General features: G+C 44.0%; 2 protein-coding genes across 3 annotated transcripts in view; both read right to left on the reverse strand.

Moving 5' to 3' along the window:
- EPB41L4B (erythrocyte membrane protein band 4.1 like 4B) overlaps nt 1–13357 on the reverse strand; it is a 145095-nt gene that overhangs the window by 17736 nt on the left and 114002 nt on the right. The window contains exons 20-22 of one of the 2 annotated variants that reach the window (XM_004269360.4): nt 12830–12928; nt 3527–3707; nt 1586–1663 (exon numbers count right to left, since the gene is read on the reverse strand). In XM_004269360.4, the coding sequence (XP_004269408.1) occupies nt 1586–1663; nt 3527–3707; nt 12830–12928 (358 nt within the window). Of the gene's footprint in view, nt 1–1585; nt 1664–3526; nt 3717–12829; nt 12929–13357 lie in introns of both variants that reach the window. The other variant, XM_033427470.2, reaches the window with a different exon arrangement.
- Nucleotides 3729–8809, reverse strand: LOC125964649 (DNA endonuclease RBBP8-like). The gene is given in 5 exon segments (XM_049711010.1): nt 3729–5225; nt 5426–6252; nt 6254–6862; nt 6864–7163; nt 7165–8809. Coding segments are annotated over 5 exon segments (2679 nt in total). The 5' UTR covers nt 7539–8809; the 3' UTR covers nt 3729–4656.

The raw sequence follows: 13357 nt of genomic DNA on the forward strand, positions 1-13357 counted from the left end.
CAGTAGCAGTTTATACAGACTCTCTTAGAGTGTTTGAAACACAGCCCTTCTTCCAGGCATTGCTCTTCTCCAAAATGGTAAGTTCCCTAAAGAGGAGTCCAGATTTAGTTCAATTAGATGCAAAGGGCACCAGAGAAAGAGCCAGAACATCTGGGCTCCAGCTCCAGCTTGGTCCCTGGGTGATTACCCCACTCTGGGACTCAGTTTCCCAATCTGGGCAAAGGGGCGATGAGGTGTTTCCGGGTTACCCTATCTTGGCAATCTGTCTAACAAAAAGGCCATGAATACCCAGCTCCATTTACTTGAGCATGGGAAGGAAGTAACTCTGCAGGTCCCCGAGCTGGGTGTTGCCCACTGTCAGTTCTCAAGCAGTTTATCTGAAGGCGCTGACTCTAAGCTCTCAGACCGTACCAGCTCTCCAGAAGAGAAGTATAGTTGCATAAATCACAGATGATTTCCTTGTGCTAGCTGAGGCAGGAGCAGTGATCATTCCTAAAGCCTGGACAGCATTTTGCCTCATTTGTCCCCTCTTGAAAGCCTTCCAGAAATCCTTCCCATCCACCACACCCTTGTCCAGGGAGCCAGTCCTGAATGACTCCCACTTCTGGCTTCTCCCCAAGCATCTTCCACACGTCTCTCCTGTTGATCCTGACCCTTTACCAACCTGAGCCCCCTCCAGCCTCTAGCTGCCCTATCCATTCCCAGAGCCTCGTACGCAGCCAGGCGCAGAGTAAGTTCTCAGGAGACAGTTTTTGACTTGGCTCACGTTTTGACTCACATGCCAAATTCGTGCACCATGATTTATGCCCCAGTATACTTGGGTATTAGGCTGAGCCCAGCCTAAGATACATCCAATTTTGCCTGTGTCATCTAATCACGTTTATAATATCTTATACACATTTATGGTGCTTTACATGTGGGGCTCTCTCTCTCATGTGATCCTTACAATACTCTTAGGCAGACAGGGCAAACAACGACATCCTCATCTGACAGAAGATGGGGCAGCAACTATCCAATGACAAGGCTCTTAAGGTGAAGAGCGGAGAGTGGAGCCAGGTCTGGCCTGCATGACTCCTGGCTCAGTGCTCCCTTCCCTGAAAGGGCTTCCCACCTGCAGGCATCCCATCCTGAAGGAGAGACCTCTATGCAGAAGATGGAGGATGGTAGGGAGGCACGAGGGGCCTAGAAACCTAGGTGAGGCCTTGAGCTGGTACTCTAGGCCGGAGCATGTTGTTGCAGGAGACAGCAAGAGATGTCCCAGGGTGGGCATGCGTGGCGGGCATGCAGCCCAGGAAGCCAAGAAGCCGAGACTGAAGCACGGAGGAGCAGCAGACAGGCAGGGTGGGGCCCCTGCAGCCACCCTCAGAGGACAGGGAGCGCGGCCCTCCCTTGGGGGCTCTGTGAGGTGGAAGGACCCGTGATGCCTGAACCCTGGAAGAAAGCTGATCCCTGAGCCTCCAGGCTGTGCGCAGGACAAGAGGAAGAGCCTTCCCAGCAGCGATGCCCACCTCTGTCCATCCGTCCCACTGCCAAGGTGTTTCTATGGTCTGTGGCTTTTCTGGTTTTAGCAAAATGGGAAGTTTACCAGAGGAGTGGCTTCTGTGAAATCCATCAGCAGATCACCTGGCTCCAAGGTAAAGGCACCTCCTCGGTCAGAGGGGCTCTACAAAGGCAGACAAAAATATCCCAGTTAGCGCCGGCTCTGGACTGACAGTGGAATTTCAACAGAAGATACAGACGGTCCTGACCTCTCTCCTCTTCCCCTTTTCTAACACTGAACCCGTTATCATGCCAACCCCCACCAGAGTTCTGTTAACTCAGTAGTGTACAAAATGTTGACACCAAACCCTGAGTTTTTCTGAAATCTTAATGGGTAGAAGTAGGGTATAGGGTGGAGAACTGTCTTTTTTGAAGCTGCAAACAATTTTTCTTAAATGCTTTGACTGCTCTTTGACTGGCCTTTGGGGGGAAAACACTTCAAAGAGTGCTTTGAATATATAAACAGAGAGTAAAGACCTCATCCTGGATCAAGACCTCAAGGAGCTGAACTCATCTGCACAGTAACGAGGAAGAGCTTTATGGTAGGAGAGTGATTTTCAGATGGTACCTCTGAAAATCACGTTCATTTTTTGGGAAAATTTTTTTTTCGCCTTGCCTTGGGGGTATCTCAGCAGCATGGGGGGCCTTGAAACCCTCTGTGGAAAAAAATAAGTCGCATTTACTTGGTGCAAGCAGGGCCCTAAGGAGAGAGATGGCCAGAAGAGGGAGCCTTGTGGCTTCTGGTACGATGTTGCCTGCATCTCCACTGAATTCCCTTCTGTTTTGTAAATGTTTTTGCGTGGTTTTAACCATGGCCTGGGATATACAGAGGAGCCTGTGTCCACACTTGGGACAAAGCAGCGCTAGGGACTCAGCACAGTGGAGGGGAACCCAACTCCAGTTCCCAGGAGGTGATCTACAGAAAAGTGGGGAGCCTCAGTCTGGGCCAGTCACTGGCTGAGGGATCCAGCCGGATCCTGCTGGACACAGAGGTATTCCCAGAAACCCCAGGAAGGGACCCTGTGAAAGACTGGCCTCAGTCATACACGATGCGGCCTGGACTATTGTTACTTAGATGTTACCAGGAATCATGATCCCTGGACTACAGAAGCCTCGGGCATCCTGTTTGCACAAGCACTTTAATCTCTGCTGGACCCATGAGCTGGGCATCGTAGCAGATCTTATTCTCTTTTTTGGGAAGAGGAAACTGAGGCTCGGAGAAACAAGGGCTGCGGAGTGACTACTTGTTTCAAGCAGCCACAGGTGTTTGAAAGGGGCAGTTGGGCCCCAAGTCTTGGCCCCCAAGACTCTAAGGTTCCACCCTTGCATTAAGGGCCCCACCTCATGCACACAGTGTTCCTCAGCGGGGTCCACAGACCAAGCAACCTTTGACTCAGCATCTGCTTGGAGAGCAAGACACGTGACCGCCTTGGGACCAATTGCTGAAGAGTGACCACAGCTAAGCGTCACTCAAGGGAAACCAAGAGAAATGTCTTGTGCCTTAGTCACAGCCCATTCACATCATTGGCAACTTCCTGAAATTTCAGAGTGACAAATAGAATATTTCCCGCTTTCAAACCGTTAACACAGGCTATCCCATAAAAGGAATGGGATAGGGACACCTCTATGTTTTTACTCCTCCAACTTTTCCATTATGGGGGATAAAAACCCATTTCTTGCTTTCTGTCTTCCCAGTAGAGTAACAGCTTTTGCAGGGATGATATTCTAAAACTAAAATTGCCCTCAAAAATCTCTTAAATTTCCCTTCAAGTACAAAGTACATGCTTTTATATTATACCATTTGTCTCTCATACGTGGTTATCTTTCAGGGACAGGTTATATAAAACACATGCTTTGGTGGTTATTACTGTAGCTTTACGAGTGCACAGACTTGATGATGCAAAGTTTAAATGCATACAGATGCCACACACAATTTATGCAGAGTTCTCGGCAAGTATAGCTACTCCTCAGGGCTTTTCCGCCGTACCTTGGCCCCTGGGGACAGCTGGCCCTTGCCTTCTGAATTCTGAGGCGAGCTGAGTTTGTGGACCTTGGGGGATGCCAGCGGCACTGAGACTTGTGTGGTGGTGGCCATGGTGGTGGCCATGGCTGGAGTTGTGGTCGCTCCCGCTGCCTCGGCCAGGTCTGGAGGGAGGTCGTCTTCATCACTGCGGTTACTAGAAGCACATGAAGCTCTGCTCATTACAATAATAAACAGGCTGAGGGGAGTGGAGGGAGGTGGGGAGGGCCAGGACGGCTAGGGTGGGGATTGGGGGCTTCCCAAACAGATGTCTACCAGATGTCCAGCTTACAGGGGCCGATATATTGACCTTCAGCTAAAGCAAGTCTGGGCTGGATTTTCTGTCACTTGCCCAGGGATTAAAACAATGTTTTATTATGAGAAAATATGTATAACGTAATATTTATCATTTTATCCATTTGTCAGTTTACAATCCAGGGGCTCAAACACATTCACAATGCTGTATAACAAGGACTTTATCTATACGCCAAACTTTTTTATCATCCCAACAGCAACTCTGCACTCACTGAACGACAGCTCCTCGTGGCCCCCTCTCCGCGGACCCTGGTAACATTTGCTCTGCTGTTGAGGCTCAGGGTGGGCCACCCCCAAATATGCCACAATGGCATATTGATTCTTTTTTATTAGGATAGAGTTGTTTTTATTTTAATAAAATTACATGGAGAAAAAGCTTAATATGTTTTTTATATAGCATTTTTTTGAAGACCCTGAAGGAAAGATTGAATTACCATCATCATCGAAAGTTTATTCCTGGAAACATCTGCAGGATTCTATTTTTTCGTATTTTCAAAATTGTAATTAGGTATCACCAAATAAAGTAATAAACAACTTTTAACTCAGAGTGCAAAATGAAAGCACCTTGTTATTTCAAAGGTGCAAAAGCAAGAAAATACGACATAAACTTATCCATTTTTAAATAGTCGTCCGTGTGATGGGTAAATGCCATTTAAAAACATTTTCAATAGAAAAATGATTTATAAATCAGTTTTCAGAAGATCAAAAAAATCAACGTTTAATACCAACCTTAACTATAAATAAAAAGAATATTGTCATCTCTCCTGTTTTTGCTTCAACATTTATGTCTTCTGCTCTTTGCCTTTCAGAGAAAATATTGCATGGTAAGGCTGCCGTCTTTTTGGACGAGGAGAAGGATCAAGATCTTCTTCAATGTAACCTCTTTCCATACAAGTCTGAGTGGAAGGAAAACCAACTTCCCAGAAATTCTCTGGTGTGTTGGGTGGAATGTAGCGAAATCGGTGGCTTGAGCAGGAAACCAACTTCTTTTCTCTTTCTTCTGCTGGAAAATCTGCATAAAAAATTTCACCTTACTTACACGTGTGTCCAAGCAATTTTCTTCTTTCTTCTTTTTTCCGGACCACCTCAATATGAGGAAAATTTTGTAAGCTAGTCTCCCTTTCATCATCTTTAAAATATGGCTCCACAAATGCTTTCTGTTTGACTTTATCTTGTTTATCACCAGGAGAGTTTGGTTTCTTTGTAGCAGTTGACAACTCTTCATCTGCTAGTTGGGGGAAGCTATCCACCAAACAGGATTCATATTCTTCATGTGTAGTCCGATCAAACATATCTTCCAAGCTATCATTCAGTTTTCTTTCTCCATTTGGACTTTTTTCTCCCTTCTGCTCTTGATTCTTCTTCTTTTTTTTTTTTTTTTGCGGCACACGGGCCTCTCACTGTTGTGGCCTCTCCCGCTGCGGAGCACAGGCTCCGGACGCGCAGGCTCAGCGGCCATGGCTCACGGGCCCAGCCGCTCCGCGGCACGTGGGATCTTCCCGGACCGGGGCACGAACCCGCATCTCCTGCATCGGCAGGCGGACTCTCAACCGCTGCGCCACCAGGGAAGCCCTTGATTCTTCATTTTTAAAAGCATACTTTCACTAACCAATGTACAGTCCATGTCCACTGTCTCTCCTCCTGCTAATCTTGACTGACTGCCATCCTTTGTATCTACTACAGTGATATCCATTTTATACTGAGAAAGGTCTGCTCCTGGATCTATACTCCCCTGGATGTTTTCAAAGGATACATCTTGGTTGTTTTGTAGAGACTTTGTTTTAGCAATTCTACATGGATTTAACTGAAGAACTGATGCAAGTTCACATGCTCCATGGACTGACCTGGTTTTTATTTTTAGAGGCTCACGAGAACCAGCACCCTTCGTGTCATCAAAAAGATTCTCTGTCTCCAAACTTTCACGTGGATGTAGAGGAATTTTAAAGATAGAATTTTCTTCCTTTATTTGTAACAGTGTTTTATTATCTGGAGATTTACTCAAGGACTGGAGGAGGGACTCCTGTAAACTGCTGGGCTCTTCTGGGGAATCTTTGGTTAACCCACAGCTCCCACTCAAGGCCTTACGGCTTGAGGAAGAGCCCTTTGGAACAGGCTTCAAAACCTCAGAGAGAGTCACTTGCCTAAACCCGACTTTAGAGTTCTCACTTCCTTGGCTTTTCTCTTGACGCTGAATAGCTGAAAATCGATCAGACAGATCCAGAGGTTTATCCATCACATAGTCTCCATTCATGTAAGAATGACTATCCGGTGGAAAAGGAAAAGCATTTTCTTTATCAAAGGAGGCTTGGGGGCAGCTTACTTCATCTTCACTTTCTTCCTCGATTTTCTTCCTTTTGATTCGGCCTCCCAGTGATTTCATGTTTATCAGTAACAGTATCTTTAACAGTAACAGTATCTTTAATGTGATCAATACTATCCTGTTCACTTGTATTTTTATTTATAAGCACCTGCTTATTAGAAGATGAGTGGTTAGTGATCTTCTTCACTTCAGCCCCAATATTATGATGTGTGAAAAGGGCACCATCTTCAGATTTTGATCTAGGTTTCTCTGGTCTAGAATTAGAAGTGTTGCTGAAAGGCGTTGTTTACAGATGGTTTTTCTTCCCAGTCTCTAAAAGAGAAGGGGACAAACTTGTATTCAAACCGAAACTACTTTTCACGTTAGAGGTAGCTCCAAATACAGGAGATGATACCCAAGTAGTCAATTCTTCTTGAGGAGGAGTCTTTGAATTCGAATCTGAAAATCTTAAACTATCTTCACTATTTCTTCTAGATTCCTCAAAAGGTTTTTTGTGATCTCCTTCCAGACAGTGGTAGAGCTCATCACCAAGAAGGCTCATAGGACCTCGAGATTCAGACTCGTCTTGAACACTAAGTCCAAGTGTTTCAGCAACAACTGCGGCTAAATCATCAGGAGGACAACTGCTTTTTCCATGTGTGTTGGCCACTGGAGCTTGACTCTGATCACGTGTCAGCCACTAGAATTTCACGTTCATTATGTTTATGTTGTGAATGAGTTGAAGACTGTGGTACTTTTCTCCATTCACGTGCACACCCAGAGTGCTCCAGTTTAGTATGTGTTGGTTCGACGTGTCGGACGTGGAGGTTCTCCTTCCTTCGTAATCGGTTAGCGCCAGAAAATGAAACGGTTGTTATTGGTGAATCTGGAATAACATCTTCCTCAGATTCAAGACCGGGTGCTTGACGTGGTTGATCATGTTCAATTTTCTGCTGCAGCTGTTCAGAAAGATTTTTATTTTCTTCCTGCATTCTTTTCATTCATAAGCTCTGTGATAAGTTTAAGATTCTGCTGTCGAATATTTTCAAACTCTTGCTGTTTCTTCCGCATGTGTTCTTCAGTTACCACACAGCGACCACATAATCCTGCTCTGAATCGATCTTCTAAAACTTGAATGGTTTCATGAAGGACTTTCCGTGGCTCGCTCAGCTGTTGATTTTTGGTGAAGAATTCTTCTAGTCTCTGTGCATCTAAACTTCGTTCCTTTTTCAGTTTGGTTACTTTTACTTGTAGACCTTGTACTTCTTTATCATGATACTCCTTTAGTTTTGTCCAAAGATCCTTAAAGTCATTAGATACATCTGCAGAACTGGGGCCTCCGCAACTGCTTCCCGAGACGTTCATCTTACTTAATATGCTCACACTTCTACTGCCTAATGTTTTCTGACCTTTTCTGTTACATTATACAGGTCTGAAGTTGTCTTTGGCCAGTTCAAATACGGCTTGCAAGATTGCCTCGAGATTCTCGAAAGCCCCAGCAGGAACGCGAGCACGCTCTGGAGCGGGGAAGAGACGGCCGTTTGCTTTTCTCCTCGTTCCCTCCCTAATCTGCCACACCGCCAGCAGCCAAGCTGCCCCCTTGGGGCAGCCAGTGTCTTCCAGGGCTGGGGGACGGCCCGAGGGCCCAGGATTTTTAAATTAATCCGGTAAGAGATAGTTTTACTATTAAGCAAAGTATGTATTAACTATGAGATGTAATATCCTAGTTATGAAAATTTGCATTTTAAAAACAACTTAGGGTAATTTTTTCCTGTGGTAGTTAGTAAGAAAAAGTAATTACTTTTGGCATTTAAATTAGAAATAAATATTTATCAATATAGTTTGTACTGGTTTCCAAGAGAATATTGAAACTTTGTTTAGGGCCTCAAGTTTTCTTCTCCTCTTCATGATGTTAAATTGTAACCTAAAATGTTGTAAAAAGTTATTCCTTAATTTCTTTTTTTTAAAATAAATTTATTTATTTTATTTATTTATTTTTGGCTGTGTTGGGGCTTCGTTGCTGCACGCAGGCTTTCTCTAGTTGCGGCGAGCAGGGACTACTCTTTGTTGCGGTGCACGGGCTTCTCAGTGCAGTGGCTTCTCTTGTTGCAGAGCATGGGCTCTAGGCGTGCGGGCTTCAGGAGTTGTGGCATGTGGGCTCGGTAGTTGTGGCTCACGGGCTCTAGAGCGCAGGCTCAGTAGTCGTAGCCCACGGGCTTAGCTGCTCCGCGGCATGTGGGATCTTCCCGGACCAGGGCTCGAACCTGTGTCCCCTGAATTGGCAGGCAGATTCTTAACTGCTGTGCCACCAGGGAAGCCCCAGTTACTCCTTAATTTCTGACAGACTTTCTCCTTTCTGCTTGTTACGTGGTGTAAAGGCCTGTCATATTGATTATTTTGAATTAAAGTTACTTAAGAAATGGCCAACACTCTGACCCTCCTTTCTGTCTCCCTGAAAGCAGGAAATAAATCTCTCGTGTGAAAGGTGTACTCCCTGCACCTGAAGATAGAAGGACCCCTTTATCATCAGAGTCAGGGGATTTGGGCCTAGAGGCCTGTATAAACAAACCCTGTGACTTCTTTAAGTTGCTACCCCGAGCCCAAACTCTGTCTAGATTCTTCGCTAAATGAGCACCCAAAACCTAAGTTTCTTTGTCCTGTCAATTCCTCACAACTTTGTTTCTTTGTCTAAAAAGTAGAAAAGCTGCCTGCTTTGGGCACTTCTTAGGTTCCATTTCTATGAGACCTCCATGTGCATGAATTAAAATTTCTTTCTTTTTAACCTTTTCAGTTTATTATTAGTCCAGCCACAAGAACTCAAAAAGGGTAAAGGGGAAATTCCACACCCCTCCCCCACGATGTTTTCTGTCCGGATGAATTTGACTACTCTAGGTACCTCGTATAAGTGGAATCATACAGCAAATGTTCTTCTGTATCAGGCTTGTTTGAACATAATGTTTTCAAGGTCCATCCATGTCATCACATAAGTCAAAATGTCATTCCTTTTTATGGCTGAGTAACATTCCATTGTATGGACAGACTATTTTGTTTATCCCTTCATCTGTTGATGGACAATTGGGTTGTTTCCACCTTTTAGCTATTGTGAATAGTGCCGTTATGAACACTGGTGTTCAAACATTTGTTTGAGTCTCTGCTTTCAACTCTTTTGAACTGAAATTCCACATAGGAGTGGAATTGCTGAGTTGTATGGTAGTTCTATGTTTAATGTTTTGAGGAACCACCAAACCAAGGGATGTTATTCTGAGGAGCCTTCCTTAGGAGGGTAAGCATAAGACTTGTAGGAACCTCCTGTTCTGAGCGAAGGGTGTAATGACTCCTTTCGTGGCCTAACAGCAACTGTCTCTTCGGTGTGATAAACTGATTATAGAGAAGGAGTTGCACACAATTGTTCTGGGGCCAAGCAGCTCTGGTCTTCGACCCTCTCTGATCGAGTGGGATGAGCCAGGATGGAAAGGACACTAGACAGGAAGTCACCATGTGGGAGAAGTCTCCCTCACGGCAGCTGGGGCTTATATCCAGGACTTGGCTTTGTTGGGAAGGCCTGACTTCCCACAAGGTACGTCAAGGCTGGAAGCTCTTCTGATCTGATCATCCCAGCACAGAGCAGCACCATCAATCCCCCACCCTTAGCATGGACAGTATTTTCTCAAATTTATAGAAATAGACAAGTTCCCTCTCCCCTGCTGCCAGCCAGATTGCTGCCTGCACAGGAAAGGGCTAACTCAGCAGGCCCCAGATGCTCAAACCCTGTACATTCCAAAGGAACCATTGGCCACTGACAAGCTCCTGAGAGAACCTCTGGACCCTTGGAATATCCTGCTGGATAAGTGTGTCTTTGCACACCTAAGACCTTGAGCTATGCCAGATAGCTTATGCTATCAATGTGATTTATGACGAACACCTGGTGTCTAAGGTAAATTCATGAAACATTTTAATAAGTAAAATTTTATGTAGTAGTATGAGTCTTTTCTTTGAAATGATTTCTATTTTAACAATATATGCATAGAAAAATGTCTAGAGTAATAGTCATAAATGTGAACATTGGTTATTTTTGACGGTGTGATTCTAGGGAATTAGTTACTTTTCTCTTTGGACTTTTCTGTCTTGCCTGAATACCTTTAGATTTTTACACTATGTTTAAATACATAGTTAAGTTATATATCTGGGTAAAAATTAAGCAGCTCATCATTTTCTAAACATACCAGCTGACATCAATATAAAGATGATGCTTTGACCTGCCTTCAACTGTTTGCAGAGTTTGCTTCTCCTTTCACTCTGCACACAGCAGCCACACCTTTCCTCCCTATGCCGTATTTCAAGAAAAGAACACAGCTGAGATTTTTGTGTATATCCTAAAAAGCAGCAGTTTGAAAACTTTTTCAGAGCACCTGAATATCATGATGCTTTGATGGAGTACCCTAAAACCCAAACAAGCACACATAATTCTGGCCTAGGAACTAGGAATACTGTAACAGCTAAAAAGGGCACACACATCCCTGCATCTCAAAACTAATGATGCAGAATTACTTTTTAGGAAATGGGAAATCTGAGGTTTTCCAATCTGTATCCCCAACCAAGTGTTTATTAACTTTATCAATATCTATGAGTGGAAGAGACGAGTAAAGAAGTGGTAACGAGTGTCAACAGTACCATTACTATTTATGGGATGAAAACTTAAAACTGGGAAAATCTCATCCATCAATTTCGCTATTTACTACTAATGGGAAAAATGCTGCCATTCTTTGATTTTCAAAGCAGAATACTTTGGGGTATCTTAAGAAATACACATGAAGTTAGAGGTTTGACAGTGGCTTCCTTAAAAGAGGCAATTTGGTGAGTTAGCTAAATTTTCTTTCCTTCCAGGTCATGTGTTAGTCATTGCTTCCAAAGTGATTACATATCCCGAATGGGTGATAATAACATTTTGAGTTCTGAAATGTGAAAGGTTAATCCTGCCAGCTTTATCCTCAGGGGAGCAGATTTTTCATGGTTTAATTTGTCCCCCAGAGATCATTAGGACTGCTAATTATTTGAATCTTACTCATTTTGGCTTCCCTAGGAAATACAGCTGCTATACTGTCAAGAAACTTCTATTAACACTAATGAGGTGGGATGTGTCTGCCCTGAAACTGCACTCCCCTTTCTTCTCCTTTTCACAAGGTGCAAGTGGCAGGCCTGAGCTGGCTGTTTGAGAACTGCATCTGGAGTTACACTCCTTGTCCTATACTCTGTACTCTCAGTACCTCCTAAACTTGACCTCTTCAGAGGCTTCAGGTCCATAAGAAAAAGGAAGGGGAACTAATCTTTCAGCCAGGGCTAGGCTGAAAGCTAGGGCTTTACCCACATTATCTCATGTTTACCCTCACAAAATCCTTACCCATTTTACAGACGAAGGAGACGTTCAAAGAGTAATTTTCCCAAGAGCTTGTAACAGTAAACTAGAAGCCTTTCTAACTCCAGAGCCCCACGCTTTCCACTGCACCCAAAGATCCCCCTGCAGCTCTCTGACCAATTATACATCCAGGCACGATACCTGGGCCATAGCCAAGGTCAAGAAATTCTAACTACCATTGTGATTATGCTAATATATCACCACCCTTACTGTAGCATTTGCCTGTCTTCTTTGGATTATAATTATAATTTATTAGAGGGAAATCTGTCTCTCCCTCTAATAAATTATGAGTCCTTGCATGGGAATTGTCAAAGTCACTTTGTTCTTCCCCCACAGTGCCTAGAATATCCCTGTGCACATGGTAGCCAAAACAACTTTTGTTAAGCTGAACAGAACTGGACAGGTCCTGGCGGTTCTGGGACACTTTGGACTATGGCTCTTCCTACAGGACTATGGCTCTTCCTTCCTATAGCTCAGGGATCAGCTTTGGCTCTGTGGACAGAAAATGCTACCGTTTCACTACGGCACCATGGAGGCAGTATCCGATATGGCTCCCCCGATCCCCTTCTGCTACTTGTGCCCCTGAAGAAGCCTGTCTCCTTGAGTGTGGGCTGGATCTAGGGACTTGCTTCAAATGAACAGAATAGGGCAAAAGTGATGGGATGTCATTTCCGAGATAAGGTTATAGAAAACTGTGACCTTCTTAGCGCTCTCTCTGGCTCTTCTTGTGTGTTTTCTCCTTTGGAGAAAGCGGCAGAGGTCCACATGACTAGGAACTAAGGGCAACCTCCAGCCAATAGTCAGCAACGAATGATGCCCTCAGTCCAGCAGCCCTCAAGGAACTGAATCCTGTCCCACACGGCATGAATGAGACTTCAGATGAGACTGCAGCCCTTGCCAACACCTTGAAGGCAGCCTTAAGGGACACTCTAATCCAGAAGACCCAGCTAAGCCATGCCTGGATTCCCAACCCACAGAAACTGTGAGGTAATAAATGTGGATTGTTTTAAGCCACTAAATCTTGGAGTAATTTGTTACGCAGCAATCAATGATGAATACATATGCCAATCATGTCATGTTTTCAGGGAGAAAGATCCAGTCCCACTACGACTTAAATTGGAAACAGACTCTATTTTGGGGATAGCTCTTTGGGAATGGTGTGAAGGGCTAAGAAGCATTTACAACTGGACATTTAGCATCACCTTTGTTGTTATAATTGAAAAACCTGCAGCATAGAACTCACAAGCTGTATTGTCTCGTTAACTTCCGCACTCGGGGAGGCTTGATTTCCGGCTTTTCCACAGCTGGTTGGGTAGTTTCCACACGTATAGGAATAGGACTTCTAGAGACACACCAGAAAAGCAGAACACCACCAATAAAAAGGTTTATGGTCTGATTTTGGCTATAGGGACTGCTTTCTCAGTTAATTTATACCTTAATAATATTGACAGTCAAGATATCCTTTTTTTTCCTCCTCTTTACTTATTACATAAAATTATTTAAAAATACCACAGAAAAGCCAAAACCAAAAAAATCATAGGGAAGAAAATACAGCAAGCAGGAACTGAACATAATTGGGGTACCACATAAAATTTCCCTGCCAAAAACACCCACTCCTAATTTTAGGTTTTGGTTCATAACCAGGTTTTGCCAGTAAAATGAGTAAAGAGAAACCTGTGGATAACCCGTTTTTACTTCCAAGTAATCTGGTAGCTATGTGATTTTAAACGTAGCACAGAATATATTTTTTAAAAAGAGAGATAAATAATGA

The sequence above is a fragment of the Orcinus orca genome, chromosome 6 (genome assembly GCF_937001465.1).
Source record: "Orcinus orca chromosome 6, mOrcOrc1.1, whole genome shotgun sequence".
Taxonomy (NCBI): domain Eukaryota; kingdom Metazoa; phylum Chordata; class Mammalia; order Artiodactyla; family Delphinidae; genus Orcinus; species Orcinus orca.